General features: G+C 39.9%; 3 protein-coding genes across 4 annotated transcripts; all 3 read right to left on the bottom strand.

The window, feature by feature from the left end:
* Positions 1-69: 69 nt before the first annotated feature.
* Positions 70-20,882, bottom strand: Dh31 (diuretic hormone class 2). 2 transcript variants are annotated; one of them, XM_017167080.3, is made up of 5 exons: positions 20,801-20,882; positions 20,670-20,731; positions 2,044-2,152; positions 1,189-1,314; positions 70-1,068 (listed from the first exon to the last, which is right to left on the bottom strand). In XM_017167080.3, exons 3-5 carry the CDS (start codon positions 2,136-2,138, stop codon positions 933-935), a joined length of 357 nt encoding a protein of 118 aa, XP_017022569.1. In that variant the 5' UTR covers positions 2,139-2,152; positions 20,670-20,731; positions 20,801-20,882; the 3' UTR covers positions 70-932. The 2 variants fall into 2 exon arrangements, with proteins under 2 accessions (XP_017022569.1, XP_070144373.1); XM_070288272.1 differs by lacking the exons at positions 2,044-2,152; positions 20,670-20,731; positions 20,801-20,882 and adding an exon at positions 1,401-1,603.
* Bace (beta-site APP-cleaving enzyme) lies at positions 4,391-5,604 on the bottom strand. The gene has a single exon (XM_017167078.3). It carries the CDS (start codon positions 5,553-5,555, stop codon positions 4,437-4,439), a length of 1,119 nt encoding a protein of 372 aa, XP_017022567.1. The 5' UTR covers positions 5,556-5,604; the 3' UTR covers positions 4,391-4,436.
* A 4,141-nt stretch (positions 20,883-25,023) lies between the features above and the next one.
* LOC108074856 (ribosomal L1 domain-containing protein CG13096) lies at positions 25,024-27,563 on the bottom strand. Its single transcript, XM_017167066.2, has 2 exons — positions 26,090-27,563; positions 25,024-25,925 (listed from the first exon to the last, which is right to left on the bottom strand). The coding sequence occupies exons 1-2, from the start codon at positions 27,479-27,481 to the stop codon at positions 25,161-25,163; spliced, it is 2,157 nt and encodes a 718-aa protein (XP_017022555.1). The 5' UTR covers positions 27,482-27,563; the 3' UTR covers positions 25,024-25,160.
* Positions 27,564-27,781: the final 218 nt, after the last annotated feature.

Raw genomic sequence — 27,781 nt, 5'->3', positions numbered from 1 at the left:
TGAATTCGAGTGTAATTAAATACTTAATCCTTCTCTGAAATTCACATAAAGAATTGAGCTCGACAAGCGTTGACGATGTTTCTCAAAATGTAGAATTTTATTTGTTCGTGCCCGACTCACGGTAAATGTTTATGTATGCAGCTTTTCCATAGACATAATAATTATTAAATATATATGCAAGTAGACTTCTATAGATATACATATATATATATACGGCTATATATATTTGTATCGCTTTGTGGTTGTACGTGTTTCAATAATTTATATTTACAATAATTTACGACCTGTGGGAGGACCTTGATCTTGACTATTGAGTTAACAAAAAAATAAACTTAAAGTTTCGCTGGGTATTTTCCTTGGCTTCATTGGGGGCCAAAACGTTTTCCATATATGCATGTAACGTGTGTCAGTGTATATAGTTTTCGTGTTTATGTAAGACATACCTAGTTAAAGATTTTTTGCGCGATTTTGCTTACACTTGAATATATATATATATTTTTGGTTATTTATTTCTTGCATTTTTTAACGACTAAGACGAGCGATTCAAAGAATTTTCAAGAGACAGAGGGTAATCTGGGTTTGAAATGGGCATTAAACGGGGTTCAACATTATCTTTAGGAGCAACAGTTTAACTTGTTTATTTCGGTGTTCGCCTTGGTTATTCGTATAGCTTGATATCTGGTAAATAATTATTATTATTATTCCATAATACTGCAAAAAACACTTGTGCGGAAATGTATGTCGCGATGAATACATGAGGTCAGATTCATAATAAATATTTATATGTATGTACAATGCATAACAAACAATCCAACATAATGCAAATGAGAGAGAGCTCTATAGAAGACACAAAGTATGGGCCAAGTTTGAGTTTTGGGAAGTGGAAACTCGTCCTCTACGTCCGCAGGACTCGTTCAGCCAGAGTTAGCGCCTTAGACATCGGTCTCAGAGCGTCGCCTTCGTCCGGGTCCGCCGGGAAAGTTTGCCGCAGCCAGGCCCATGCGATGCTTCGCCTCCTGGGTACCCGAATAACCGCGGGCCAAGCCAAAGTCCACGGTTCGCTTAGAGCTGTGAAGGGAGAGAGAAAGCATTGAAAGTATTCTACAATCTACCATATATTGTGAAGGAGTTTTTATACCATGCAGTTCCCACAGTAACTAAAATTATTAACTATTATTTAAGACTTACTTCTCCAGATCGTTGCGTGCCCTTATTATGGTGCGTCCAAAGCGAGTCATCAGCTCCATCAGTAGCTCGTCGGGCACCTCTTCCAGCTCGTTGTAGCCGCCGCCGTAGCCTCCGCCATTGGATTGGCTATTTAGGGAGTCAGCGGAATGGAAAATTAGTGTTTGCTTCTTTTGTATATTTGCCGGATCCGGATAAACAGGATGTCTAATTACTTTGGCTCTGTTAAATTTGACATTTGGCTGGTTTAAAACTTTCATTTGCATGGAAACCCAATTATTTGCTAATGCCCAAATGTTGAGGGCATTTTCCATTCGAGCAATTGCTAATTAGTTCTGCAAGGCAAATGAATTTTTAATGGCTGCCTCAACGGGAAATTGAGTTTCGGGCTTTCCCGAAATGTTATAACAAAAGGTCTTGCTTTAATATGTGCAGAAAGAAAAAGTCTAAGTACTTCTACTGAAGTGTGTGGCCGAGAAAGCCTCAAATTTTGCTGGCACACTTTTTCGTCAACGTTTACATTTTATTAATTAAAAATTTCCCTCGCCCGGCAGCCAAGACTTCAAATGGGTGGAAAAAGACGCTGACACTCGAAAGTGTGAAAACGATGATGTGAACGAAACGTATATATATATATTCCCATATCCTATATGGCAAGCATTTGCTCTAAACCAACTGCAACTGCTGGTGGGGCACTCCAGAGAGGTAATTGCTTTTGGGCAAATATTTTTCTACCAAAATGTTCGGTTTTCGCATGCAAAGTGTCAAAAATTAATTAGGTTATGAGTCTCTCTGTACCAAATCCGTAAGGATCTGTGGATATGGGTGTGGGCTACTGTGGAATAGAGAAGGTACAACTACCTGGGCATGGGTGCTGCCTCAATGCTCGAAATGGCCAGGAAACAGAAGAGCAGGAAGGCCAAGGCGAAGCAAGCACATCGGTTTGTCATCATTGTGCGGCTGTCTCCTGTAAGAGTTAAAAATTCAGCTAGGTAAATTCCTAAATAATGTTTATATATTTGTTTTAAAATGTTTCCAACATGTTAAAAAAGAATTAGTAGAAAATACCCAAACAATCTAAGAAAATATTTTTAAAAATGCTTTCTTTATATTAATGTACACTATAGAAAGTTCCCTTTCCCATTTGGCAAGTCAAAAAAGCTTTTGCCATTAATTTAAAATATAGTTGAAAGCTATGGAAAACTGTAGCCTTAATTAATGTTGACCTTTATAGACTTTTAAAGAGCTTTTAGCTTCAATATTTATTATTAATAAATTCAGTAATTGCTGTGTGGTGTCTAGCCTGATTGTGACATATATATATTTTTGTACTTGGAGCTTATGAAGAAGAATTTTCTTTGCAGAAAAAGCAGCATCCTTTTCTTTAACTTTATCAAAAATGTAACTGGGCTTTAAGTTATCATTTTATTTACTGTATTTTGAATTTAATTCTCAACGTACTTATTTTATTGTCATTGGCTTAGCTTTCTAAAGTCAACATCCATCAGAGGCAACTACGTATCGATTGTCCGGGTTTGAGCTCCCACTTGGAGCGGAAGTCGGGTGCTGACCAGGTTTTCCATTAAGTGATTCATTAACTACTCAACGAAGCAGTCCCAAACCCAGCCCCACGATGAAGGCAAACTCTGCTCTTTCAGCTTTCCCCTCCTTGTTTGTCGGCAAGTCATTTGCGTTGGCTACTCGGACCAACAGAGGCAAATATGACCTGTGGCCCCGTTCGGATCCGTACTTTTGCATTGCTCAACTGCACTTCCACTTCCTGTCGCTGTGCACGAACGCCGCTCTATATATTCCGGCCCCTCTTCCGTCCGTAAATGGTGTTGTCACTGCGTTGTGTTTGCAGTTGCAAAACTTTAGACTCGCACCATCGCACTGACATCATACCAGTGGCCAGTCCCCACCCAGGAAACAGCCGTGAAGACCGACCCCAGGGACCTCTTGACACCCAGTGACACACATCACTGACCACGCAACAGGCTGGACAAATAAATTGGCTCTTTGAGCCATCGGTGTCAGCCAGTCATTACCTGGCATCTCTCATCTCTCTCGGATGATTTCCATTTGGAAGAGTCAACATTTGCAGTGGGGAACTTGCGGGCCACCGAATAACGTGTTGGACAACCGCAACAACTGTCAAATCAGGTGTCAATAAATCATGGCCAGCAATTCTAATTCATGTTTAACAGACAGGTGGACAGGGTGAATTTAGAAGCAATTATCGTCTGAATTTTCAGGAATATTACAATCGAAAGAGTCGACTGAGGGATACTTGGGGATTTTATAAATATAAATATTTAAATGCAATACCATTAATAGTTAATATGTACATGATCAATTTACAATTGCATTAGGTTAGCTTTGTTAGTTCAGAGTACAAGTCATGTCAAGAAATGAGTATTAAAATAGATTTCACATTGAATATAATATATAAACAAGAAAGAAAGCTAACTTTGGCCAGCCAAAGTTTGTATACCCTTGCAGGTAACAATTAAAATAGATCATAACTAAGCCAAAAATGCATTAATTTCGATTCGTAAAGCAGTTTTGTGTTAGTTTATATTACTTAAAAAAAACTGCATACCAAATTTAAAATTTTAAGAAATCAAAATTTTTGGCCATTTTTGCTAATTTCAATGATGTAACCCCTTATAAAATTTCGCAAAAATGGCCAAAAAATCGATTTCTTCCGGACATGTCTAGAAAGATTCCCCTGTTGATGCTGATCGAGAATATATATACTTTATAGGGTCGGAAACGTCTCCTTCACTGCGTTGCAAACATCTGACTGAAATTATAATACCCTGCAAGGGTATAAAAAATCACGAGTACCTTCCAAGTATGTTCTTTAAATGCAATAAATGAGTTGTATTTTCATTTTGTGATATCTTATGGTTTTCTTTTACAATATTTACTGTAAACTAAAACCATAAAGGTACAAATTACAATTCTATAGACATTTTGTGATATCTAAATTGTAAATATTGTAAACAAAAACCATATAGGGTACGAAATTACAATTCTATAGACATTTCTGACGAAATCAAAGACCTAGTCCTTGCTTATATTTCGATAATAAAACCCATCCCTTTGCATGACAAGACTCCACTTGTAAATGTGGTAAACAGATTAGATTGCCTTCAAAAAGCGACCCACTTTGGTAAACAAAAATCAATTCAAAATCAACTACTAAATACTCATTCCTTTATTAATCGCTGATCATAGATCCTAACCTAAGCCACGGGGGCAAAGCCAATGCGGTTGTTGCCCAGATCGAACTCGGTGTAGTACTGGCCGATGAAGACATCACCCAGGATCCAGAAGTCGGTGCCCATGTACTCAAAGGCGGACATGCAGTTGCCATCCGACTGGATGATGTAGGACGAGGGGGTCAGGGTGAAGTCAGTGCCGCCGATATTGAAGGTGACATCGGGCAGGGAGCTGACGCTGGAGCAGTCCAGGTAACCATCCTCACCCACATTCAGGATCTCGGACAGGGTGATGTAGGCGTTGTAGGGAGCCACTATCAGGGAGGTGCCAGTATCGGCAATAGCCTGGCAGTCATCGCACAGCGAGTAGCCATCGATGGAGGAGCTGGCCATGGTGAACTGCCAGTAGCCCTCCTCGGAGATGGGCACGTAGGTCAGGGAGCCGGAATACAGGGAGGAGTCGGAACCGCCGAAGATCAGCTCGCCACCATTGGTGGAGGTGCCGGCGCGGGCCAGGTAGAAGGAGAACACGGACTGGTCGACCAGACCCTGGGACACCATGTTGTAGAAGACAGGAGTGACGCTATCCACGGCCAGGGACTTGTAGGCCATGCCGAGAATGCCGTCGAAGTTGGCATCGTTGAAGTTGGTGCCCGGCTCGTTGGTGGACTCGGCGAAGGTCTGGCTCGTGACGCTCAGGCCGTTGACGTCGACGGTATCGGTGGACAGGTAGCCGGTGAGGCTGCCAGTTCCATACTGGATCGAGAAGGACTCGCCGTTGGCCACATAGGTGGAGCTCTCGCTGGAGTCGTACTGGTTGTGGGTCAGGCAGGCATCGCTCTGGCAGGTGTTGGAGGGCACCCACAGGTTGGAGGAGCCGGAGTCGAACAGCACCTTGAAGCTCTGGGCCGGAGTACCGATGGAGATGGCTCCATAGTAGGCCATGTTCATCGAGTTGGACAGCTGCTCCTCGTCAATGTTGCGGGTCTGGGGCAGTTGGTACTTGGTGCGCAGATACGACTTTTCGGCCAGCACATTCTTGCGCGTCTTCACGAAGTTCTGCTCCTTGAGGATCGGCACGCGATGCAGCTCGGCGCTGGCCAGGGCCACCAGCACCGCGATCACAGCGATGGACTTGAACATTCTCACTTGGCTTGTTGTCTACTCGAGTTCGACTAACTGACGATCGTAGTGCCGGCCCCTAATTTATAGCACTTGCCATCAATCACAGCCCAATTTGGAGGGCGATAAGGCGATGTGATGTGACTTGAGTGGCCGGTCTTGAGGAGTATACGTCCCGAAGGCTTTATCTATCGATAATTATAATCTATTTGGTCGTGCGGCCAGGCATATCATCACTTCAGGTGGGGATGAGGCGATGTTAGATAACTTGCTTCTATAGAATATAATCTGCAAATTCATGTGCGCAGTTGCAGATATTACAATAAGTTCTTTTGATAGGTACTCATCGTAAACCTTTTAAGGTTGTGCCTAGTAATGAACTTTGTTCCTAAAGTTCTTAGTCCCTATCAGTTTTCCAAAAGATATCAGATCAGTGTCCCCCTCAATACATATTTTCGTTATCATTTATTATTATTATTGGTTCTTTGTATAAAAAGATAAGCCAATAATTTGGCGATAATGATAAGCAGGTGTGGGTTCATAACTAAACCAAAAATATATAATAAAATAATTATATTATCTTGAAGGATAAACTAGGGATGAGGAGATATATAGTACAAACGTTCCTGAGTTTCTTCTGACTTTTCTTAGAGAATTTGTTGACAGAATGTTGAGATTATTATTTATTTTAAAATAAATGTATTATGCTTTAAACGAAGAAATTGAATTGAACATTTCTCAAACCTACTCAATTCAACTGATTAATTTACAAAAATGCCGCCCTTTAATTGCCTTTACTCAAGGGGAAACATTTTTGATACTTAGGCTTAACTGGCCACAAAATTTCCACGAAAGGCATTCCATTCCAATCAACTTGAGCTTTCCCTCAACCAATTTTCCCGCTCGTATAAAAATATATTTCGCTTTTCAGCAGATAAAAGAAAATGCAGGAAGAGTCCAGCAGACTCCTTATATTATTACAACACTCAAATCCTTTTTGAAATCAGATTTAAAATCAAATAAAATCCTCCTTCAATTGGCGCAACCTTAAGCGAATGCGGACAATGACGATTCATTTGTGTGATTGCGCTTTACTGCCGGCCAAGGGAGCAAAAGGAGCTCGCAGGACGAGCTCACCCAATGTGGCTGGTCATGTGTGGAGGACGAGTGCTCTCTGTTCTGGGGTCCTGCGGGCAGCCACAGGTTAATTGTGGTGCAGGGCATCCGCTTATCGCTGGGTGCTGGCCACACACGGCCGGAGACCGGGTCACAATAAAACGGAGGCGTCCACGGGCGAGTGCGTTGCGCACTTTCGGGGCAAATAAAGTAATCAACGGATTTCACGCACCGTTGGCCAATTTCAGTCACTATTCTGGGCACACGGGGCGTATGATTACCGATGGCGCAGGACCTGTAGTGTTTGCGGTGACATTTCATGTGCAATTATTAGGCAACTCAGATGCCGCACACACATACGTACGTCGGTGGTCGCGTCTCTGGCCAGGCTGTTTATCAATCATTTTTGATTTATGGGCCCGCGCGAGTGGTTGGAAATGGTTGGACTTGATTGTAGTCCGTAAATACATAAATAAAGTATACGCCCGGGGTGACCAGCGGTGAACTAACCGAAACCCACTGGCCGGAATTTCGATTTATTCTCTCTTTTTTGTCTGTTTGCCCTGCGTAATCCTGGATGGCTTAAAGGCTTAGAGTCCCAGATGCAAATACTACATATTTAACCGAGAACAAAAAATAATCAGCAAATATTCACAATTGATAAATATTTGCCGAAGCGGTGAAATGGAAAGCGAACAAATAAGCTTTTATTATGAAAAATATCGGTTTCGGTCAGTGAACAATTCGCGTTTGACATTCGCCCTCAGGTCACACCGGGATGCAGTGGGTGTCTTGGCGGAGGAGTGCCTCCATGCCATCCTTTCGCCGATTGCATCTTCGCAGCTCGCCTGATCGCCGATGCAGCCACTCGTATTTTATGAACTCTGTGCCAGAGGCAGTCAAGTGCCAGGCGATTAATCTGGTAAAATATTGAAGCAAGAAATGGCAGTGGGCAGTGGCAGAGCAAGGGAAGGATGAGTTTAAGTCATAACCGCCTCCGCGGTGACGTGTGTCATGATGCTTGTAAACTTATAAATATTTGATTAAATTTTTAATTTTATGAAATTGAAGTATACTACAATTACTTTGCTTTGTTCGAAACAAAATTATTCTAGACAAACTGATGGGCTTTTGCTTAAATGACCTTTAAATTCTTTTAACAAAAACCTACAAACACTTACAACTCAAAAAGAGCTGCCCAACAAAGTGGATTATATCCTTCTAACAAACTTAACATCCCAACATCAAAGCAACGTTCTTAGCAATCAAAATTTGACTGCTTAATCTGGCATTAGAAATCCTGTCGAATATGAACCCATCTCAGGCCACAGTACGAGCCACATCCCGTCCAGCTACCAAATCCCATCAACCGGAATTGCCAAAACACTTAACCAGAACCAGAACCAGCTCAGCTCAGCTCTGTGGCTACGGTCGTGGTCGTCGTCGCCGTAGATCCCGCCGCTTAACCCAAATCAAGTGCTGCCTAGTCAGCACAGGCATTTGTCTAACGAGATGCTTGACTTGCTCCCTCACCTGTCCACCATGCACTTATGCTCTTACCTTGGCCAGAAAGCTTTGTGGTCTGGCTATCTGTGGTATGTCAGTGACACCCAAAAAAAAGACTAGTTTTTCACAGTTTTCTGGCTAGAAGTATGCATTTTTTAATCAAAAGTTCTACGTGCGCTTTTGGGTAAATCCTACTTAATAGAAATTGTCCCCTAATCGGGTTGTCCTACAAAATTTGCCACAGAATGTAACCCAATTTCTACTCCTTTCTGCTAATAGCTTTTTTCGGGGTGTAGCAGCTAGGGATTGGATGTAGGTTAGAGCAACGTCCGGTGGGTGCAGCCTGGACAGAAGTGTAACACGAGAGTCAGACATTGAAATTGCATTGCGTTGATTATGGCCAACAACAAAAACACACACACACAGGCCCCCGGCTTCTGAGGGTCGCCTGCCCGCTGCGTTGGTAACTGAAAACCTACTTACGGGGTCGGCGGGCGGGGCTGCTTGTGGTGGGGCAGACCTGGCTCTGGATCTGGGCACACGACTCTGCAAATTGAATTTAGGTCATTCAATCCCAATGCCAGGGCCAAGGATTTAAGCCTATGTATTTTCCCAGCATCATAGCAATCAAAAACATACCTCCACGCGCTTTAGTGCCTCTACCCTGTGTGGGAAGACTTTGGCGGGGTATATTTGTGTCTTAGAGCCTTTGGGCCGAAATATTATGTACTAGGAAATGCGTTACTAAGATTACACAGGTACACAGCCAAAAATTTCCACGAACCATTTCAAGTTTTCCATGATATTTGGGTGCTCCTGAGTAAAAGTCCCATACAAAATTATTTTCCATCACCTACAGGTTCCGCGGTATACCTAAAAATACAAAAAACCTATGTTTGCCGACATTTTGAATTACGTGGCCTATATAATTGGACTTACCTTTATTATTTTTGGTAGGACCTACTCTCAATACATCACGGCACTACTAAAAAATAGTCCCAATCGTGAACCATTGCCCATGTCTTTGGAATTCGACGCCAAAGTTGAAACTCCCAAAATTTTCAGCATTTCTGTGATGAAAAATCAATTCTGAGAATTAAATCTTATATGGAACTAATTTTAAATATTCATTGAATCTATTGTTCATTGTATTCTTTAATTTCGGTTTAAAGCGTTTTCATGAGGACATTTTATTGGATTTATTAAACGAATAAAACAGCTTTTTTGGTTTTATTATCTACTCCTATTTGCTGTCAAATTTTAAATAAGTCAAGGCAACCTATAAAATAGTAGTAGATATGTTTCTTTTTATATATAATATACATTTTTTCTTTTTGACTAAACTTAAATATGTAAGGATTATCGCTGGCTACTAAGCTGTCTTAAAAATGTTATGTTCGGAATACATTTTTATTTAATATAAAACTAAATTTATATTATATATAAAAAGAAACATATCTACTACTATTTTATAGGTTGCCTTGACTTATTTAAAATTTGACAGCAAATAGGAGTAGATAAAAAAACCAAAAAAGCTGTTTTATTCGTTTAATAAATCCAATAAAATGTCCTCATTAAAACGCTTTAAACCGAAATTAAAGAATACAATGAACAATAGATTCAATGAATATTTAAAATTAGTTCCATATAAGATTTAATTCTCAGAATTGATTTTTCATCACAGAAATGCTGAAAATTTTGGGAGTTTCAACTTTGGCGTCGAATTCCAAAGACATGGGCAATGGTTCACGATTGGGACTAATTTTTAGTAGTACCGTGATGTATTGAGAGTAGGTCCTACCAAAAATAATAAAGGTAAGTCCAATTATATAGGCCACGTAATTCAAAATGTCGGCAAACATAGGTTTTTTGTATTCTTAGGTATACCGCGGAACCTGTAGGTGATGGAAAATAATTTTGTATGGGACTTTTACTCAGGAGCACCCAAATATCATGGAAAACTTGAAATGGTTCGTGGAAATTTCACAAAGTTTAATTTTGTGTTCCTGTGTTATTTGAATATACACTTTGGGTTTCCTAGATAGAAAATATTAAAAACAAGAAAGAAAGCTAACTTTGGCCAGCCAAAGTTTGTATACCCTTGCAGGTAACAATTAAAATATATCATAACTAAGCCAAAAATGCATTAATTTCGATTCGGAAAGCAGTTTTGTGTTAGTTTTTATTAATTAAAAAAAACTGCATATCAAATTTAAAATTTTAAGAAATCGAAATTTTTGGCCATTTTTGCTAATTTTAATGATGTAACCCCTTATCAAATTTCGCAAAAATGGCCAAAAAATCGATTTCTTCCGGACATGTCTAGAAAAATTCCCCTGTTGATGCTGATCAAGAATTTATGTGGTTTATGGGGTCGAAAATGATTCCTTGACTTGGAAAAATATTATTTTGTATTATAAAATCTGATTTTTTATATTAAAAAACTTCTTGATTTTTTTTAATTAAAAATATCATAACTCGGCCAAAAGAGCATTAATTTTAAATCGGAAAACTGTTCTGTGCAAGATTTTCTACAGTTAATAAATCTGCATACTTCACTTAAAAATTTTGAAAATTCAATTTTTTATCAAAATCAAAAATTTTAATGATGTAACCCCTTATCAAATTTCGCAAAAACTGTCAAAAAATCGATTTCTTCCTGACAAATCTAGAAAGATTCCCCTGTTGATGCTGATCAAGAATATATAGGGTAAGGTGGGGTAAAGCCGACAGTGTGGGTAAACCCGACCTCCCTCTGTTTTCGAAAATCGGAAGCACTACGCAAAATAATATTAGTGTTGTCGTGTAGAGCATCGAAAACAATGTAAATGGTGGTATGACAGCATTTTATTAGTCAACATTGAGATGGTCAAACGACAACAAGTTAGTTTTCACAATTTTGAATTTCATTTTTGTGCATAATTAACTGCAGGATATTTCTTTTTGTCAAAGTTATCGCATGAAAAGGTAAGTGGATTTAGATTCTTTGAATAAAGTCCTACAAAGTGCATATAAGTTTGGTTCATTTTTTTTCATAATTTCTTTTTTAATTGCGTTTTTATGAAAAATTACGTGGTGGGGCAAATCCGACCTCTAAATAGTGGGGTAAATCCTGCCGTAAAAAATCCAAAAAAAACAACAATCACACCAAAACCATTAACATCGCAGCCAACCAGACGTTCAACTCGAACCAAAAAACGCCAGCAAGCTATTTGAGCGGCGAATCAGATGATACTGATTAATTATTTTGTTATTTTCATTTTTTTAATTCTATTATCTTTTATTACCATTATATAACATAACATTGATTGATTTATCATTGCAAAACCTATATTTAGGTTATATCTGTACTAAATCAACCAAAAACATAGGCGGTCGGGTTTACCCCATCATTTTTGAACATAGCAAAAATGAACTTTTTCGTAAAACGCCTGTATCTCAAAACTTTTCAACGGTATGAATAAAATGCTATGCATAGAAAGTTGCGCAAAAGTCTAACCTTTAATTTGGTATTTATAACGACTTGATCCGATGTAAAATAAGCATTTTATAGCCAAAACCATTTACTAGGTCGGCTTTACCCCACCTTACCCTATGGTTTATGGGGTCGAAAATGATTCCTTCACATAGAAAAATATTATTTTAATAAGAAAAGTAAAAGAAACCATTAGAGATTAAAACAAAATCCGTTGATATCTTGCTTAAATCTCTCCAACTAATAAACTTTACTCCTTCCAATTAAAGGCCTAAAAAATCGACCAATTCTAATATCCTTCCAGTACTGATAGTTACCGGTCTTGTGACACTTATTAGCTCTCTTCCCCATTATTTAATTAGCTTTACATAAAATCTAACCATCGTTGACGTTTCAAAACGAATAAATTGTTACTAATTTACCAAAAGCTAGGTGAAAGCAAAGCACAATAATTAAGGGAAATTATAGCCACGACAACGGCCATTTTTAGTTGCATTAAATTTTCATATACATTATATACACCAGAGGAAAATTGCGCATATACGCCGGGGGAGGGGAACGAGGGAAGGAAAACCGTTCCTGCCGCGTTGTAATTGGATGCTTATTGAATTAGTGACAAAGTCAGTGGATTGGGGCGAAGGATTCTGCCCCGGAAGGAGCTGCGGTTGTTGATGCCAGGAGCTGGCAACACGCCGGGGTTCCTCTACTCGCTGCCATTTTAGATATTCATCAAATTATTCCTTTTGTCAAATTAAGCAAACAAGCCCCACGCAGCCGGAGACAGAAGATTGATTTGGATTTGTGTTGGCAGACATTTGATTTGCCCCGTGATTCTGGCTGAGCGGCGTTGGTGTCCTTGCGGTGGCTTTGTGTGCGTCTGCGATGCCATCTTAACTGATTACACGGCCATGGGTCTGGGCATGGCCAGCGAACATAAGCCGGCTAAATGTCCACAAAACTGGCCAAAGCAATCACGACGCCCAGGTAATCCCACTCATCCTTCGATTCCGGTGGCAAATTCCAGAGGCTCTGGCTAATGGAAACTGCTTATAAGTTAAGGACATGCTCAGGGCACTTAACTGCGTGAAGACGAGGTGGAGAGAATGAACTTTTCTTGTACGTAATTTCCAAGTTTCACCCAAGTGCAGAGGGTCTAAACTTCGCAACATTGCTATCAATTAGAATCGGGCATTAATCCCTCAGATATCAACAAGCCAGAAACTTGGCAGTCTGAAGTGTCAGAATCAAAATATGGGAAAGCTAACAATTTGTGACAATCAATCAGGGGAACAATATCTGCCGTCGATTAGATTGGTTAAGACTCGAAATTGGTTAAGCTGGCTATTACCACACTTTGCGGACACTTTAGAACACGCGACGTCAACACTTAGGTCTGAACAATCAGCTTTAATTCTATTTATATGGGAAAAGCCAAAGCATTATTGGGCTTTTACCTGGAAAGAAAAAAAACCCAGGGAAAGTCCTATTCTTTTGATTAAAGAGGAGAAAAACGTTATATATTCCCCTGATACATTATTAATAGGTTTACTGCTCAGAAGTTCTCGCAGATTAATTGACAACGACACTCGTAAACGAATTATACCGCGCACACTATTCCCCCTAAAAGGTCACGTCGGCGACCACTATAGTAATTATAACTGTTAACCTATGATGGTTATGAACCATTAAAAAACTCAAAGAAAACTTTGCGTTGTTCCTCAGGGGAGCCAAGAAAAAAAACTTTTGTGGCAAAGTTACGCCTCGTTTCAGGGACACGAAACAGAGAGGAGACACAACCTCGAGCCTCTTGTTGTGGATAACCGAGCATTGCTCGGATGCCGAAAACAATGTAAAAACTGTTGACCTACGAGGGAGCGGGTATACTGGTGGCTCACATAAAGACAATGAGGTGGAAAAGGCAACGGAAGAGAAAGAGAGAGAGGTGGAAGGGGGGGCCCAAGGTGAGACGGAGATCCGGGCGGGACATTTAACTTGCGGAGGCTAAAAGCATTGCCCGCAACAACCGACAGGATAACATCCTCCTGGGAGTTGCCACGCGAGCTTCAGCTTGAGAACGAGAATGAGCAGGATGAGAGGAACTCCGAGATCCTGGGGATGAAGCGGCCTACTCTACTCGGGGCCAGGCACTCTTTACATTTACTTAAAAATTCATTGCGACCCAAGGAATTCTTTTATTTTTGTTATGCCATGGCCGCTGCTCAGCTCCTTGAATCTTTAAAATTGATGAAAAATTATGCCGAAAATGTCGGCAACAGATTAAAATAATTGCACTCCACTAAAGCGGGGAGGAGGAGGAGGAGGAGTGGCAGGGACAGTTGGCCGCAGGTGGGCGGGCTTTGAGGCGGGGCTTTTGGGTTTCATAACACAGAACAGGCCACAAATTATGCCGGCAACAGGTTTATGCCAAATGGGAATTCGGTGTTAGGCAAATGTTTTTACTCCTTTGTATTTCTGTATTCAAACTGTGGGAATTTGTGAATTAGCCTCCGGTGATTCGGAATTGTTGAGTTTGTTTCCTTTTTTGCGCTTTCGGGTCAGCCACAATTCGATTCACTCTTTTATTCTTTGATGAGTTTTCGTTGTTTTCGGTTAGAGTCAAGATTTTTAACAAAATATAAAACTGAGAAGGTTCAACTACCTGGGGAAAACATTTTAAGTATTGTTGTCTGTTTTATAGTTATATTTATGGCTAAAAAGCCAAAGAAATTTGATGCAACTCTTGTTACTCATATTTTCTGCGACAGAGATGTATGACCTGCCATATAATTGACGGATAGGTAAGCCAGGAGCATAGGTAAAAAATATATGGGGGAAAAGGAAATGTTTAAACTTTATTGTAGGTGGAAGCTGTGTGTTTATTGGGAAATAAAACAAGTCCCCTGACCTCCAAAAAGTGGCTTAAACTTTTTACTTTTAATAAATACACTTTTAAGACATCACCTGCTGGAAATTTTTATTTTAATAAAAAACATTTTAAAACCCTAAAGCCATTTTCCCATATAATAAGCCAAACTATTCGTTTTATCTCTTAACATTCATTTGCTGGCTTTTGAAAGCTTTCTTAAAAAATGTGTGTGAAAAATTTCACAAGGTAAAGGTTGAGCATCCTGAAAATATGAACTGAGCAAAGGGAACTTGGCAAATACTTTTCGCACTTTGAGGAAAGTTCCAGCACATAAGGGTCACGTAACTCGTGTGGAGAAAGGAGTCGAGTGCGTCACAAGAGTGGCAAAATATTCAAATGAAAAGAAGACCGCCAACTATGCTACGGGGAATCACACACACATTCCAAAAAAAAATACAAAATTGTGTGTGAAAAACGGGATAACTTGTGGCGAACTTTTGCTAAATACTTTGGCAGTTTCGAGTATTGAGAGGAAAATACACAAAACCCGAATCCCCCGGTGCCGTCACCATGTGCACCAGTTGTCGTCGACGTCGACATATCGATGGCAACAGCAGAGTGTTGCTGTGCCTGCCGCTCTGTCACTTTCGCTTGATTGCATTGTCAGACCTCTAAGCCCCCCCTTGTAAATACCGCCCCTGTAAAGCCCTCTGCACACGCTCCTGGAAATTCGCTCGTATTTGCTGCCTGATAAACTGCCAGTGGCAATGACGTCTGTTTGTTTGTTTATGTTTTATGAGCATTGTTGCCACAACTTTTGCCTCCCTTTTGGCTGGCTCCCTCGATGGCTCTGTCGTTTTGCATTGAATTTCAGTTTGCCAGTTGCCGGCGAAATGTAAATGTTTTCTCCTCGATGGCACAAAGCTTTACTTTGAGCACACTCGTTACATTGAGTTTCCCCCCTAGTATTGTGCTATTTAACCCACTGCAGCAGTATGTGTTGTATGTGGTTCTCATCCTTAATTGCCTTTGCAATTGAGCCCCACCAGTTACGAGAGGTTTAAACTTTAATTCCGCCTTCGTTGAATGAAAATAGCTGCTCTCTTGCAGCATTCTGCAGGCTCATCCAACTGGAAAAGAAAACAACCTGGCCAGAAGGATCTTAGGCAGGTGGCCTGCTAGGTTATCCAACAGTTAAGGAGCCTGTATTAGCCTCTTTGTTTTTAATCAAGCAAATATATATTATTTAACTTTCCTTTGCCTTTCAGGTAACCAAGCTGCCATTATCGTAATGAACTTTTCATCTGCCCCCCCCCGGAAAACTCATATATTCCGCTTTACTTTCCGCGCAAAGACATTTCCTGGGCCTTGTTTTAATATTCGGCTTTCGTTTTTGCTCACCCAGCTGAGCCGGCAAATACAGTATTTAATTTAAATGCCGACCATAAATGTTCAAATATTTTTTAAAGCGAAATTTATTACAATATGCAAACTTTGTCATACAAACAATTCAGGGAAATTGAGGCCAGGACACAATCCAGCCGAGGCAGCGAGTAGCAGGAGAGCAAACACTCCGAAGGAGCCAGCGCTCTCATAAAATCCAACACCAAAGCAGTCCGGAGAATCGAAGGGAGGACCGAGGGGGACGAATGCATGTCTTATCACCGTGGAATGGTATTTGGACTCACGTGGCAGGGGCCGAGGGCTCAAAGAATGCTTATAGGAAAATGCAACATAAAATACTTTTTAAATGTGAATAAATATTTGGCAGGAGGAGCAGCACGGAGCAACGCAGAGAAATACCATCAAAAGTGCGGGAGCAGAGCAGCCCAGTTTATGGCGATGCAAATGGAAACGGAAAGTGAAAATTTATATGTTAAAAGGTTAACATTCACCAAAGACCAAATTTATCCTCCATCCAGGCATAAGTGGCAGAAGATATATGAAATGGGGTGAAAAATTACCAGCAGTAAAACACTCAATATTAACCAGACAGAGAGGGATCCTTTTAATACACAATTGCACCACACAGAGAACAAATTTATATCAAATTGGTTTTATTACAAATAATAATAAAAGTATATACCTATATATTTTTTTAATAAAGTTTGGTAACCAAAGCTCAAAACAATTTCTTTCACCTTTTAAAGTTATATTTATTATTCAAAATTGTTAAGAGGAACTTTATAGTTTCATGGAGTTAGCATTTTGATATTTTTTATACGGGATACAATTTAGTAAGTATTTTCTATACAATTTTAACTATTGAAACAATGTATAGCAGCTTCTACAACGAACTTTTAATGAACCATAAAAGCCCTTTATTTGCATACACCACCCACACTACATCACTTCCACTTGATATAACTTTAACACCTCTGATATTTCATGCGTTTATGAATATTCGTAAACTCGACTAATTAGAGACGTAAACATTTGTGTGCCGAGAATCGTGCCCAATTAAATGTAGCCCTGACTCCGATTCTGAGGGCAATATAAAACTGAAAAATAATGAGCAAAATCCAGCTCGTAATAAGAATGCAATAAATGGGGAAATGTGCCTGAAAATAGCCCCAATCTACTGGGGTTCTTCGAATTTACGAATTTACGCGTCCACACAGGACCCATTCGAGTGGCGAGCGTGGCAAGCATTCGCAATTGCTTCTGCAATTGTCCTGTCCCCAGTTTGTTTATTTTGCCTTTGCCATTGCCGTTGCCTTGGGGCGTGTTAATTTTCGAAGGGGATTCCCCGTTCTCTCTGCTGATTAGCATGCATGTGTGTGAGACGCCGAGCAAAAGTTTTCGGGGTCGGAGGGTCCTAGTAAACACTGGCTAAACAATTTAATTAATAAAAATATGCAAATTTAATTAGAGAGAGCACCCGGGGAGCCCCCGCGAGCTTGCTTGTTAAGAAACATTTTGTTGGCCAAAAAGTTTTCTAAGCCATTTTGCGGGCATTATGTAAACATTTCGAGACATAAGCCCTTTTTTATCCACGCTCAAGTGAATTTTTAAAGCCTTTTTGTCTAAGCATTTTTTAATTGTTGCCCAGTTGAGGTAAACTTTCAATGCCGCCTCCTTACATGAATTAATTGAGTATGCAAAGCTCCCGCATCCAAGTATTTTCACAGGCCCCAAGATGAAAAGGAAACAACAGGATAAGATAGGACAAGATATAAAGATGGAAAAAATGTGATAGCAAATCCAAAGACCCAAATCAACTGGCCTTTTCTCTCCCGCTCTGTCTCTTGTGATTCTCCGCTCCGCTTGTTTTGTTTCCCTTTTTTTGGTAAATTTAAAGAAAACAAGGATTTCCCACAAATTGTCGCAGTCGAAGGAGCATTTCGTAAACAACCGGCGGGCAGAGCATTAAATTAAGTAGTGCTTTCGACGCCTTCCATTTCATTCGGAGCACCTGAGCGAGAGAATTGAATTTCCCCAGATATGTATGTCGTTGGCCCAAGAAAGTAGGCAACATAAAATGAACAAAGTGACGATAAAGGTGTTGCATAAAACAGTGGACATAAATTGTTGAAAAGGCAAGGTCCTTGGCAACGGATGATTGAAATTGTAGGCTTTAAATCCTCTCACACCTTGTCCATAAATAATTTGTATAATGTTTCATTTTGTAAACAAAGAATTGCTATTTGAAACTGGAGAACTTCATAAATAAATATTCTTTTCCATTTTTAAACACACATTTAATCATTTTTTTCTTTCTTCAAAAACAAACTACAGAAAAACTCCTACAAAGAAATAAAACAAGTAGTAAACATAATCTGATTCTTTACTGTTTTAGCTCGCAAAAAAGTCTGTAATTATTATAATGCCATAAAAAGCATACAAAAAAAGCCAGGATTACTGGCATTTATCCTGCATGTACGGGGACACTGTGCCAGGCAATCTCCCACGTTTACTTCCTCCGCAGCTAAGCGGCTTTTGCGCTGCACCACACTTAAATACATTTTTAATTTTCATCATTTTCCAATTAGTGTAGTTTTTTTGTTCCTATAAACAGCAAGTTCCACTTTATGACTAACCAAATAGGAATTTAATTGCGCATTTATTAAACATGAAATACGAGATACTCTTTGAGGCATCAAGGCCATGCTTCAATTACAATTCGATTGAATTCTGTTAAAGTTTGGATGCTCCCAGGCCAAGTCACTCGTTCGACCCACTGAGCAATTTCGGGGCCAATCAGAGTTCACAACTGTTGTTATTAATGCAGGGAAATTAATTTCAATTGCCTGTGTCTTAAGTTCAGAGAACTTTACACTCTGCAAGTTCAAAAAGAAGTTCGCGCAAAAGTTTCAGCAATTGAAGTGGCAAACCGCTATAAGGGACTCTCAATAACATTAAACTATAGGGGCGCCCCTTAATATGAGAGAGCAGAGAGTAAAGCTTTAAATGATTGCGATAATCCAAAGGACTTACTCGATCCAGGCCAAGCGGCCATAAAGCCAAGGGGACGGACAACTTCAATTTTGCAGCATAAAATAAAGATTCTGGCCGATACAACAAGGAAAAAGGTCGCCGGGGCCAAAAGGACAAAGGGGAAGCAACAAATGTCCTGGGCATAGAGCACACATCATCATCCGGGACCCGCCGCCACAATGGTCTTGGGTTCCATGTTGACTTTATGGCTTAGGCCAGCTAAGAAGCAATTTCTGAAGGGGCCAGCTCAGGGCATTTACCGAATTATAAACATATGAAAATTTGAGTCATAAAAGCATAATTAAGTTGAGATTGACTCGAAACGGTTCACATGAGCAAGCCTCAAAAATCGCCACATATGTAAGAAGATCTTTACAATGACTTAATTAAAAAAGTAACCGTTATATATTAGTTAATAAATATTTATTGAAAAATGTATCAACTCTGATCTTTTTATTTACTTATGGGCTTTTCTATTCTGTCAAATGCGACATTTGTACGCATTCATAGTAAAAAAAAAACGTTAGTGTGTTTAGTTTTAGTTTAAGTGCTAACTTATAGCTCTTTCCTAGGTCTATAATTTGTGCTGGACTTCAAGACATTAAAAAAAAAATTTAAGAATTCGTACGTGACACATACAGAAGTCACTTTCGCGGCGAGCTGTTTAAACACTGATTTCAGCGAAACGCCAAGGATTGTTTCAATGAATCAAATTTTAAATGTTCATGCGTTAATGTCCGTTTCCTGTGCTTTCAATTTCAATCAGAAATAAAGTGCAGTTTATTTTACATTTAATGTTAATCAGAGTCGCACCTGATATCTCCCACGGGACATTTTTTCACCATACTTTACATGCTGGATTTTATTTATTAAGTAAACTTGAAGAGCATATTTGCATTTGCTTTCGACAGTTTTCAAACTCAGAGTGATGTTAAAAACAAAACTCAAAGCATAATGGCTCTGGTTTAGAAATTTGTATCAAAATTTGCCCCTTTCATGAAGTTTTTCACAACAAAAAAAATTAAGAATCGTGTTTTCTCATAGTTTCATTTGAATATTTTGAAATATGTTTTAGAATACCCCAAATTCGGTCAAGTTTGATCAATTCGAATACTTTTTAATGTGACTATATTAAAAACAAAGATTTTAAGGAACTTTGAAATGTCTGCCCGTGGCTGACCTTTCTGTGGAAATATATACTTTCAATTTATTGGAAAGATTATAACATTTTAATAATTATTTTTAAAAATGTATCTTTTTAAATAAATAATTTTACTAAATAAGCTATGTATATTTGTCGTCTCACAAAAGTTTTTTGTGACAAAACTATTAATCTTCTTTTAAAAATGCAAAATTGTTTGAAATTTGACTTACCTAATTAACTCTACCTAACTCTTATCTAATTCATCTCCTAGTTATGGTAATGTTTCACTTTTGAGCATACGAATATAAAATATTTTATTTTTATAATTGCAATAAACATTACTTGCATTACATTGGAAATTGTAACCATCAGAAAATATAAAATAAATATCCTTTTTACATTTTTTAAGGATAATATTTAAAATATTTATTTAAACGTAAAAAATATTCGAAATCTATTGAAAGGGTGCCAAAAATTATGACCGATATTTTAGAGAATCATTTAAATTATATATTTTTGGTTTATTCCAATTATTTATTCAGACACCATTTCAAATGGTTTCAAATCCAGTGGGATTAGTGTTCCGCTCACCTTTTTCACAATTCACACAACACTCTCCAAAAAGACTTGTAGTTGGAGTCTCGAATATCTCACTGAAATAAAGCGCAAGCACTGAGTTCAAAAAACGTTGAAAAACGATTTTCTATATATTTTTTAGATACCGATAACGATGCTCTGGTTCGGCTGCTGCTGACTGCACGGCTTTGAGTTTGAAACGTAAGTGAAATCGGCAGCCAAGGAGACCGCGATTTATACGAGGCGAGGATACGAAAGATTTCAACGCGTTCAGGTGGGACACGGACTCGGTCCCGACCCGACTGCGAAGCCCGAAGTCTGGCGCCACCGAAGACCGCCCACAATGTAATCGACATCGACGGTTGGCGTATTTCGGTGAGGATTTTGCGCAGTCATGGACGCTTGTGGGTGCTGGCCACCCAGTCGTATACGCAACACGTGGCAAAAGGGCAGAGTCGGCAACAGCCACGGCACCCAGTCGGATACGTATTATTTGTCTATCAGTTTATTAATCATCTATTACGCACAATTATCGAATTGTTTATCGGGGCCAGCGGCCATCGATCATGCTATCAGCATCGGAATAATCAGCATCTGATTATTTTCAATTAGTTTGGCCATCCCCGGCAGCTGTCAGCCAGCAAATCCAATATAAATCCCCCCAATAAACTAGATTATTATTAATTCTACGTAGCATTATCTCATAAATGGCATTTACATATCTCTCCGCAATTTTTCCGGACCCGCTCTGACTAATCACCGAGAGATTAACGGGTCACCAATTACTATATTTTGGGTATTTTTCGCATGCTCATAATTAGTCGCTTATCACAACGATAAATAGCGTGATGATGCAATTATAAAGCTGATATGCAAATTATTATCGGGGATACCGAAATAGCTATGCTTGGTCTGTCAAAGGTAATCGAGTGGGCAGATTTCCACATTAATTTATGGGGAGTTAAAGGCAGAAAAACTATAGAAACACTAGGTAATTGGTTGGTCATAAGTATTACAGATATATGTAACTTGCAGAATGTTTGCTGAACTTGAAATAATTGTATTAAAAAACTTAAAAATGATATATCTTGATTGTCCTGTTAATCAACAAAAATAAAAACAAGCTACGATTTAATATGAAAATTTGTAATTTTCCTGCTGAAAACATCTTTTAAACATTTCATTTCTTGATTTATTTATTGATTTATTGTTGAGATTTAATAAATTGGAATTTGGGTGAATTAATATGTATCCAATAATTAATTTCCTGGATAACAAGTTAAGTTCCCTAAACCATTAACCTTCAAGTCTTTAAGGTAAAACCTTTATGTATATAAAAAGTAAGTACTTCCCATCATCGTTTGCCGCCAATCCAAGCATTATTTAACTCTCTTTTTCCGCCGACTGAAGTATATTAGAGTTTAATAATGGAAATGGCAACGGAAGTGGGAAAAATCCAAATGCGTATGTGGGGAATCCTTGCTGCTTATATCCGTGTATACATACATAACCAAAAAAAAAAACATGTTTATCTTCGCATATGTATGGATTTTATGGCACCAACAGAAAATGCGGCTAATGATAATGTGGACTGATAAAAGCTTTACAATGTTTTTGTTCTTGTTGCCGGCGACGTGTCCGGCTTGGCTATGGTTTTTGTTCTATTTTTTTCGGCGCATTCCCTGAAACGTGATTCTAATCTCTGGGGCCGCGACCTTGCCAACACAAAAAAATAACCCATGGTCAGCAGAAGGATCTCAAGTGGGAATTGGACAAGACAGCCCTGAACTTGGACATTCAGCTGTCAAAGTCACTCTAGGCCTGTAGGACTAATTAAGAGGAATTATGCAGGCAAAAAAGAACTTTCGGTTAACCCCAAACCCTCCGGTTGGTCCTCATACGAGCCCCGACCACTATTAATTCGTACGGCAGCTTTTTTACTCGTATAAAATGTTCAGCAAACGATATTGTCCATAATAACGTACACCACATATAAAAATGATTTTTTATAGTACTATAACTTTATTCTCTTAAGTTTAAAACAAAAAAATTTATTGTATTTCGACAACAACAACAATAATATTTATTTATTTTAATGTGTTATTAAAATGATAATATAAATTCGACCACTATTAATTCGTACGGTGCCAAAAGCTTAGCTTAGAATTAAAAGAAGATCCAAACAAAAGGAAACAGTGAAACATAATCACTATCTAGTCTTTTGCTGTAAACTGTTTAACAAAGCAGAATGCAAAATAAAGTGCGATTGCTGAAAATTACTCATAGTTAAGCTACAATGGCACGAGGAAAGCCAATTTGCAAGGAAATAAGAATTTTAGTTCTGAATAATTATAAAAATGGGAAAAGTTTCGGTGAAATTGCCAAGCAATTTAATCTGGCTAAGTCGTCCGTTCAGGGAATAATTAAAAAATTTAAGGAAAATGGCAATATTGAAAATAATATCGCAAAAAGAGGCCGAAAATCGGCAATAACAGCACGTGACAAAAGAGCCCTGGCGGCTATTGTAAAGGCTGATCGTCGTCAAAATTGTCGAAATATAGCATCTGAGTGGTCTGATAAAATCGGAAAAGGTGTTAAGCGAGAGTGTACGCGCTTGAAGTTGCGTGAGATCGGATATAAGTTCTATAAGGTATGCACTGTGATAGACTATGTTACATACTTAATAGATTAACTTACTCTTAGGCCAAGGAAAAACCATTGCTTACGCTTCGTCAAAAGAAGAAGCGTTTACAATGGTCACGGGAAAGGATGTCCTGGACTCAAAGGCAATGGAACACTATCATATTTAGCGATGAAGCTAAATTTGATGTAAGTGTCGGCGATGCGCGAAGGAGAGTCATCCGTACTAAAGCCTACCATAAAGACTGCCTTAAAAGAACAGTTAAGTACCCAGCCAGCATTATGGTGTGGGGTTGTATGTCTGCCAAAGGAGTGGGGCAGCTGCACTTTATTGATGGGATGGTCAACGCAGAAAAATATGTTAACATCTTAGAAGAAAGCTTTCTGCCATCAATACCAAAGCTGGCTGACTGTGGCGAATACACCTTTCAGCAGGATGGAGCATCATCTCATACTGCCAAACGAACCAAATCATGGCTGCAGAATATGAACATTGAGGTCTTAGATTGGCCATCAAATAGTCCGGACCTAAGTCCTATCGAGAATATATGGGGAATAATGAAAAGAAAACTAAAAAATGAACCTCAAAGAACCCTGTCTGAATTAAAACTTAAAATCCAAGAGGTTTGGGACTCTATTTCAAGAGAGCAATGCCAAAATTTATTAAAATCAATGCCAAATCGTTGTAAATGTGTCGTTAAGGTCAAGGGTGATGTTACCCAATATTAATATTAAAAAACAACCTAGTATTTCGTATAAAAAGTTAATATTAAACGCACCGTACGAATTAATAGTGGTCGTATTTATATCATCAGTTTAATGACACATTAAAATAAATAAACACTATTGTTGTTGTTGTCGAAGTACAATAAATTTTTTTGTTTTAAACTTAAGAGAATAAAGTTATAGTACTATAAAAAATCATTTTTATATGTGGTATACGTTATTATGGACAATATCGTTTGCTGAATATTTTATACGAGTAAAAAAGCTGCCGTACGAATTAATAGTGGTCGGGGCTCGTACATACATAATTCGTCAGAGACATCAGCAAACATCAAAGAAATTGCATTTCGCTGTACTCCCACTGGATGTTGGTTCGGAATTGAGCTGATTTATGGAAACGAACTACTATATGTATACTAAAACGCTTGCATATAAATCTGTTCCTATGAAAATTGAAATGGACTTTGTTGTAAGTATAGCCACATCCCGCTGAGCGTTGTCCGGGGCATAATGCATATTTGGTTTTTATTACCGCAAAAGGATGCCAAGGAAGGGTTGGGTCGCTGGCATCCACTTTGAGCTGCGATAACTCAGCAAGAATCTGAGCCATTTTCCGCGGATAAACATTGCCAGCAATCTGGAAAAGAGATGCAACGACCATAAGGGTTCATGCCTGATTTGAAGATATGCAGATATGGAAGTGTATATGTGAATAAATATGAATATTCATGGGCATTAATTTCAAGCTATTGGGCAATGCACAGTTTCTATACTAATTTGCATAAAATCTATGATTTTTATTGCACATTTGAATGTACAGTGTAACTATGATAAAATTACTATTTTTATTGTTATTGGTATCGATTTTATAATGACATCAGTTAGAAAATTCGATATATATTTATTTTTCTTGCGATATTTTTATATATTATAAGTTTTGATCCATCAAAGTGTTCGAAATGATGCAACCCCAAAACGCTGATAAATAAACACACATTAGATATTTATGTTCCGTACTTAAAACATTTCTTTATTACTTAAAACTGTTTGTAAAATTGCAAACGGAATAGAATAATTCGTTTGCATGTATTTCAGATATATAAAACTAAAACTAATCGAGAGGAATAGGCTTAGACAAAATTACTCATCATCTTCATCATCGTCCTCATCGTCATCTTCCTCTTCGTCATCGTCTTCCTCTTCGTCGTCATCATCATCATCTTCTCCATCTATATCGTCGTCATCTGTATCATCTCCATCCTCACCGCTTTCGTCCTCACCCGCCGCCTCCTCGGCATCCTCTTCATCGGAGTCGACTTCATCGGCCTTGGCGGCCTCACTGTTCGACTCCTTGCGCGCCTTTTTCGTGGGCACAGCGGTGTCCTCGCCATCGTTATCCTTTGGAGCAGCATCCGCTGCCAGCAGAGCCGCCTTTTCCTTCTTCAATTCGGCCTTGCGCTTCACCTGATCCGGGGTTAACTTCACGAACTCGGCATCCTTTGTCATAGCGAACCGGGAAAGTACCTCGTTAGCCTGCTTCTTCAGCTTGAGCATGCGTTGCTCCCGTGGTCCCACCACATATGGCGTGTCCGCTGGCGGAGCACACATGCTGACGTACAGCGGCAGCGCCGAAGTTCCCACAATGTCGATCTTGAGGTACAGCGACCTAATGTTGGCCAGGCCCCCGGGAAAGTGCTTCTGCAGCTGCTTGCTCACAAGAAGAATGTTCTCCGCGAGTTGTTCGGCGCTGTGCTGATGGTTGCCCACTGGAATGGACGTCAGATCGCCCTTCGCCAGCTGCCGGTAAGCGGTTCGTTTAAGAGCGCGGGCCACCTCCTCTGCTAGCTGGTCAGTCTCTAGGCTTAGACGAACAGCGTGGAGTACATTCCGCGGCTTTTGGGTGAACTAGAAAGATGGGATAAGCAGAAAGGACGGTCAGTACGCGCCGAAGATTAGGATGAAAGTGGTTGATAGACCTGCAGCTCAGTGTATATATACCTCTCGTTGAGGATTATTTATGAGTTCTTAGAATGCAGGGAATTACCCTAATTTGCAGGCAGATAACTTACCTTGCCCAGAAAGGCGGTGGCCTGGCCAGATAGGCGACCATCGCAGAGCAGGTAGTCGTAACTGTTCAGGAACTTGCGCTTGGCCTCGAAGGTGCCCATCTCGTTGCGCAGCTGGTTGAATGGTACGATGGTGAGGCGCTGCTCCACTCCCGCCTCACGGAACAAATCCTCGTAATGCTGCTTGGTTGGCTCAAAGTCAAACTTGGCACCTCTCTGCAAGTCCGGCACAATAATGGCCACGTCGTCGTCACTGCTGACCAGCGAATGCTTCAATGCCAGCTTGGCCACACGCTTGGGACAGCTGGCAATCTTGTAGCTGGCCACCTGCAGCATGTAGCGGTAGTCGGTGAAGATCGAAGTGGCCTTCTTCTTGGCTACCTCGCCTTCCACAAGCGTCTTCAGCGCCTCGCTGATCTTCGTTACATTGGCCTCGCTAACGATCTCATTGTACCTGTCCTCGTCGAAGGACTTCAGTTCAAAGGTCAGCTCGACAGGCTTCTTGGTCTTAACCGGCTCCTTGCGGACGGGCTTGCCCTTGGCGGCTGTGTTATTCTTGTTGATGCTTCTCTTTCCTTTGGGCGCCTTGGCGGGCTTGGATATCTTCTGTACTGACTTTGCCTTCTTTTGAAGCGAAGCAGCTGGCTTGGCGGGCTGCTGGGTCTTCTTAGTTAATTCCGCTGCAGCCGGTTTCTGGGACTTCTTTTCGGAAGGAACAACTGCAGCTGGCTTCTTGGCTGCGGGAGGAGCAACTGCAGCTGACTTCTTTGCTGGAGCAGCTGATTTTTTAGCTGGAGGAGCTACTGCAGGTGATTTCTTAGCTGGGGGAGGTACCGCAGCCGGCGTCTTTGCTGCGGGAGGAGTCACTGCAACTGATTTCTTAGCTGGAGCCGACTTTTTCGCTGAAGGAGCCTCGGCTTCAACGGCCTTTTTGGCCTTTTTTTCTTTTTTATCAGCAGCAGGAGCAGGAGCAGCCGTCTTGGACTTGCCTTGTTTTTTAGGCACTACTGGCGACTCGGGAGGAGCCAGGATCAGGGCCCTCTTCGCAGACTCTGTCTTTGGGGGAACAGCAGCCTTTACTTTTGACTTTTTGGTCACTGCAGGAGCCGGAGAGGGCGATTGTGCAGGGGCCAGGATAAGTGGCCGCTTGGCCGCCTTGGCTTGCTGCTTCTTCTCTGCAGCTGGTTTCGCCGCTGGCTTCTTCTGGTCCTTCTTGGGCTTCGCCTCGATTGGCTTGGAAACGTTCTTTAACTTTTTCGCGGTGGCGGCGACCGCAACGACGGCTTCTTCGGGCAGTTTCTTGGTCTTTTCCTGCTTGCCCTTCTTCTTGCCCACGCCCTCGATGCTGTTGCTCTTGGTGAGCGACTTTGGCTGTGGTTTCTGCACTTTTACCATCTTGAATTCGGCAACTAAGTGTTTTCTTTCGGGGTAAAATTAAATTTTAAATGCAACACACGCCGTAGTAAACTCTACACGTGCAAAGTTGAAAAATGTACTAAAAAATACCCCACAGCCGGCGCCAATTAGCGCCTATCCGTGGTGGGAAACTTGGCTGAAAATGCCGTTGGAATATTTTTTCTGATTAGAATTACATATTTTAACTTAATTTTATAAATAATTATTAATTTAATTCCAAATTATTAAAACATAATAAATAGAAATTACTATATTTTATAACAATTATTAATGTATTTT

Source organism: Drosophila kikkawai, chromosome 2L (genome assembly GCF_030179895.1).
Source record: "Drosophila kikkawai strain 14028-0561.14 chromosome 2L, DkikHiC1v2, whole genome shotgun sequence".
In the NCBI taxonomy this organism is placed as follows: domain Eukaryota; kingdom Metazoa; phylum Arthropoda; class Insecta; order Diptera; family Drosophilidae; genus Drosophila; species Drosophila kikkawai.
The sequence above is the reverse complement of the archived record's forward strand: the minus strand, read 5'-3'. Positions and strand labels throughout refer to the sequence as shown.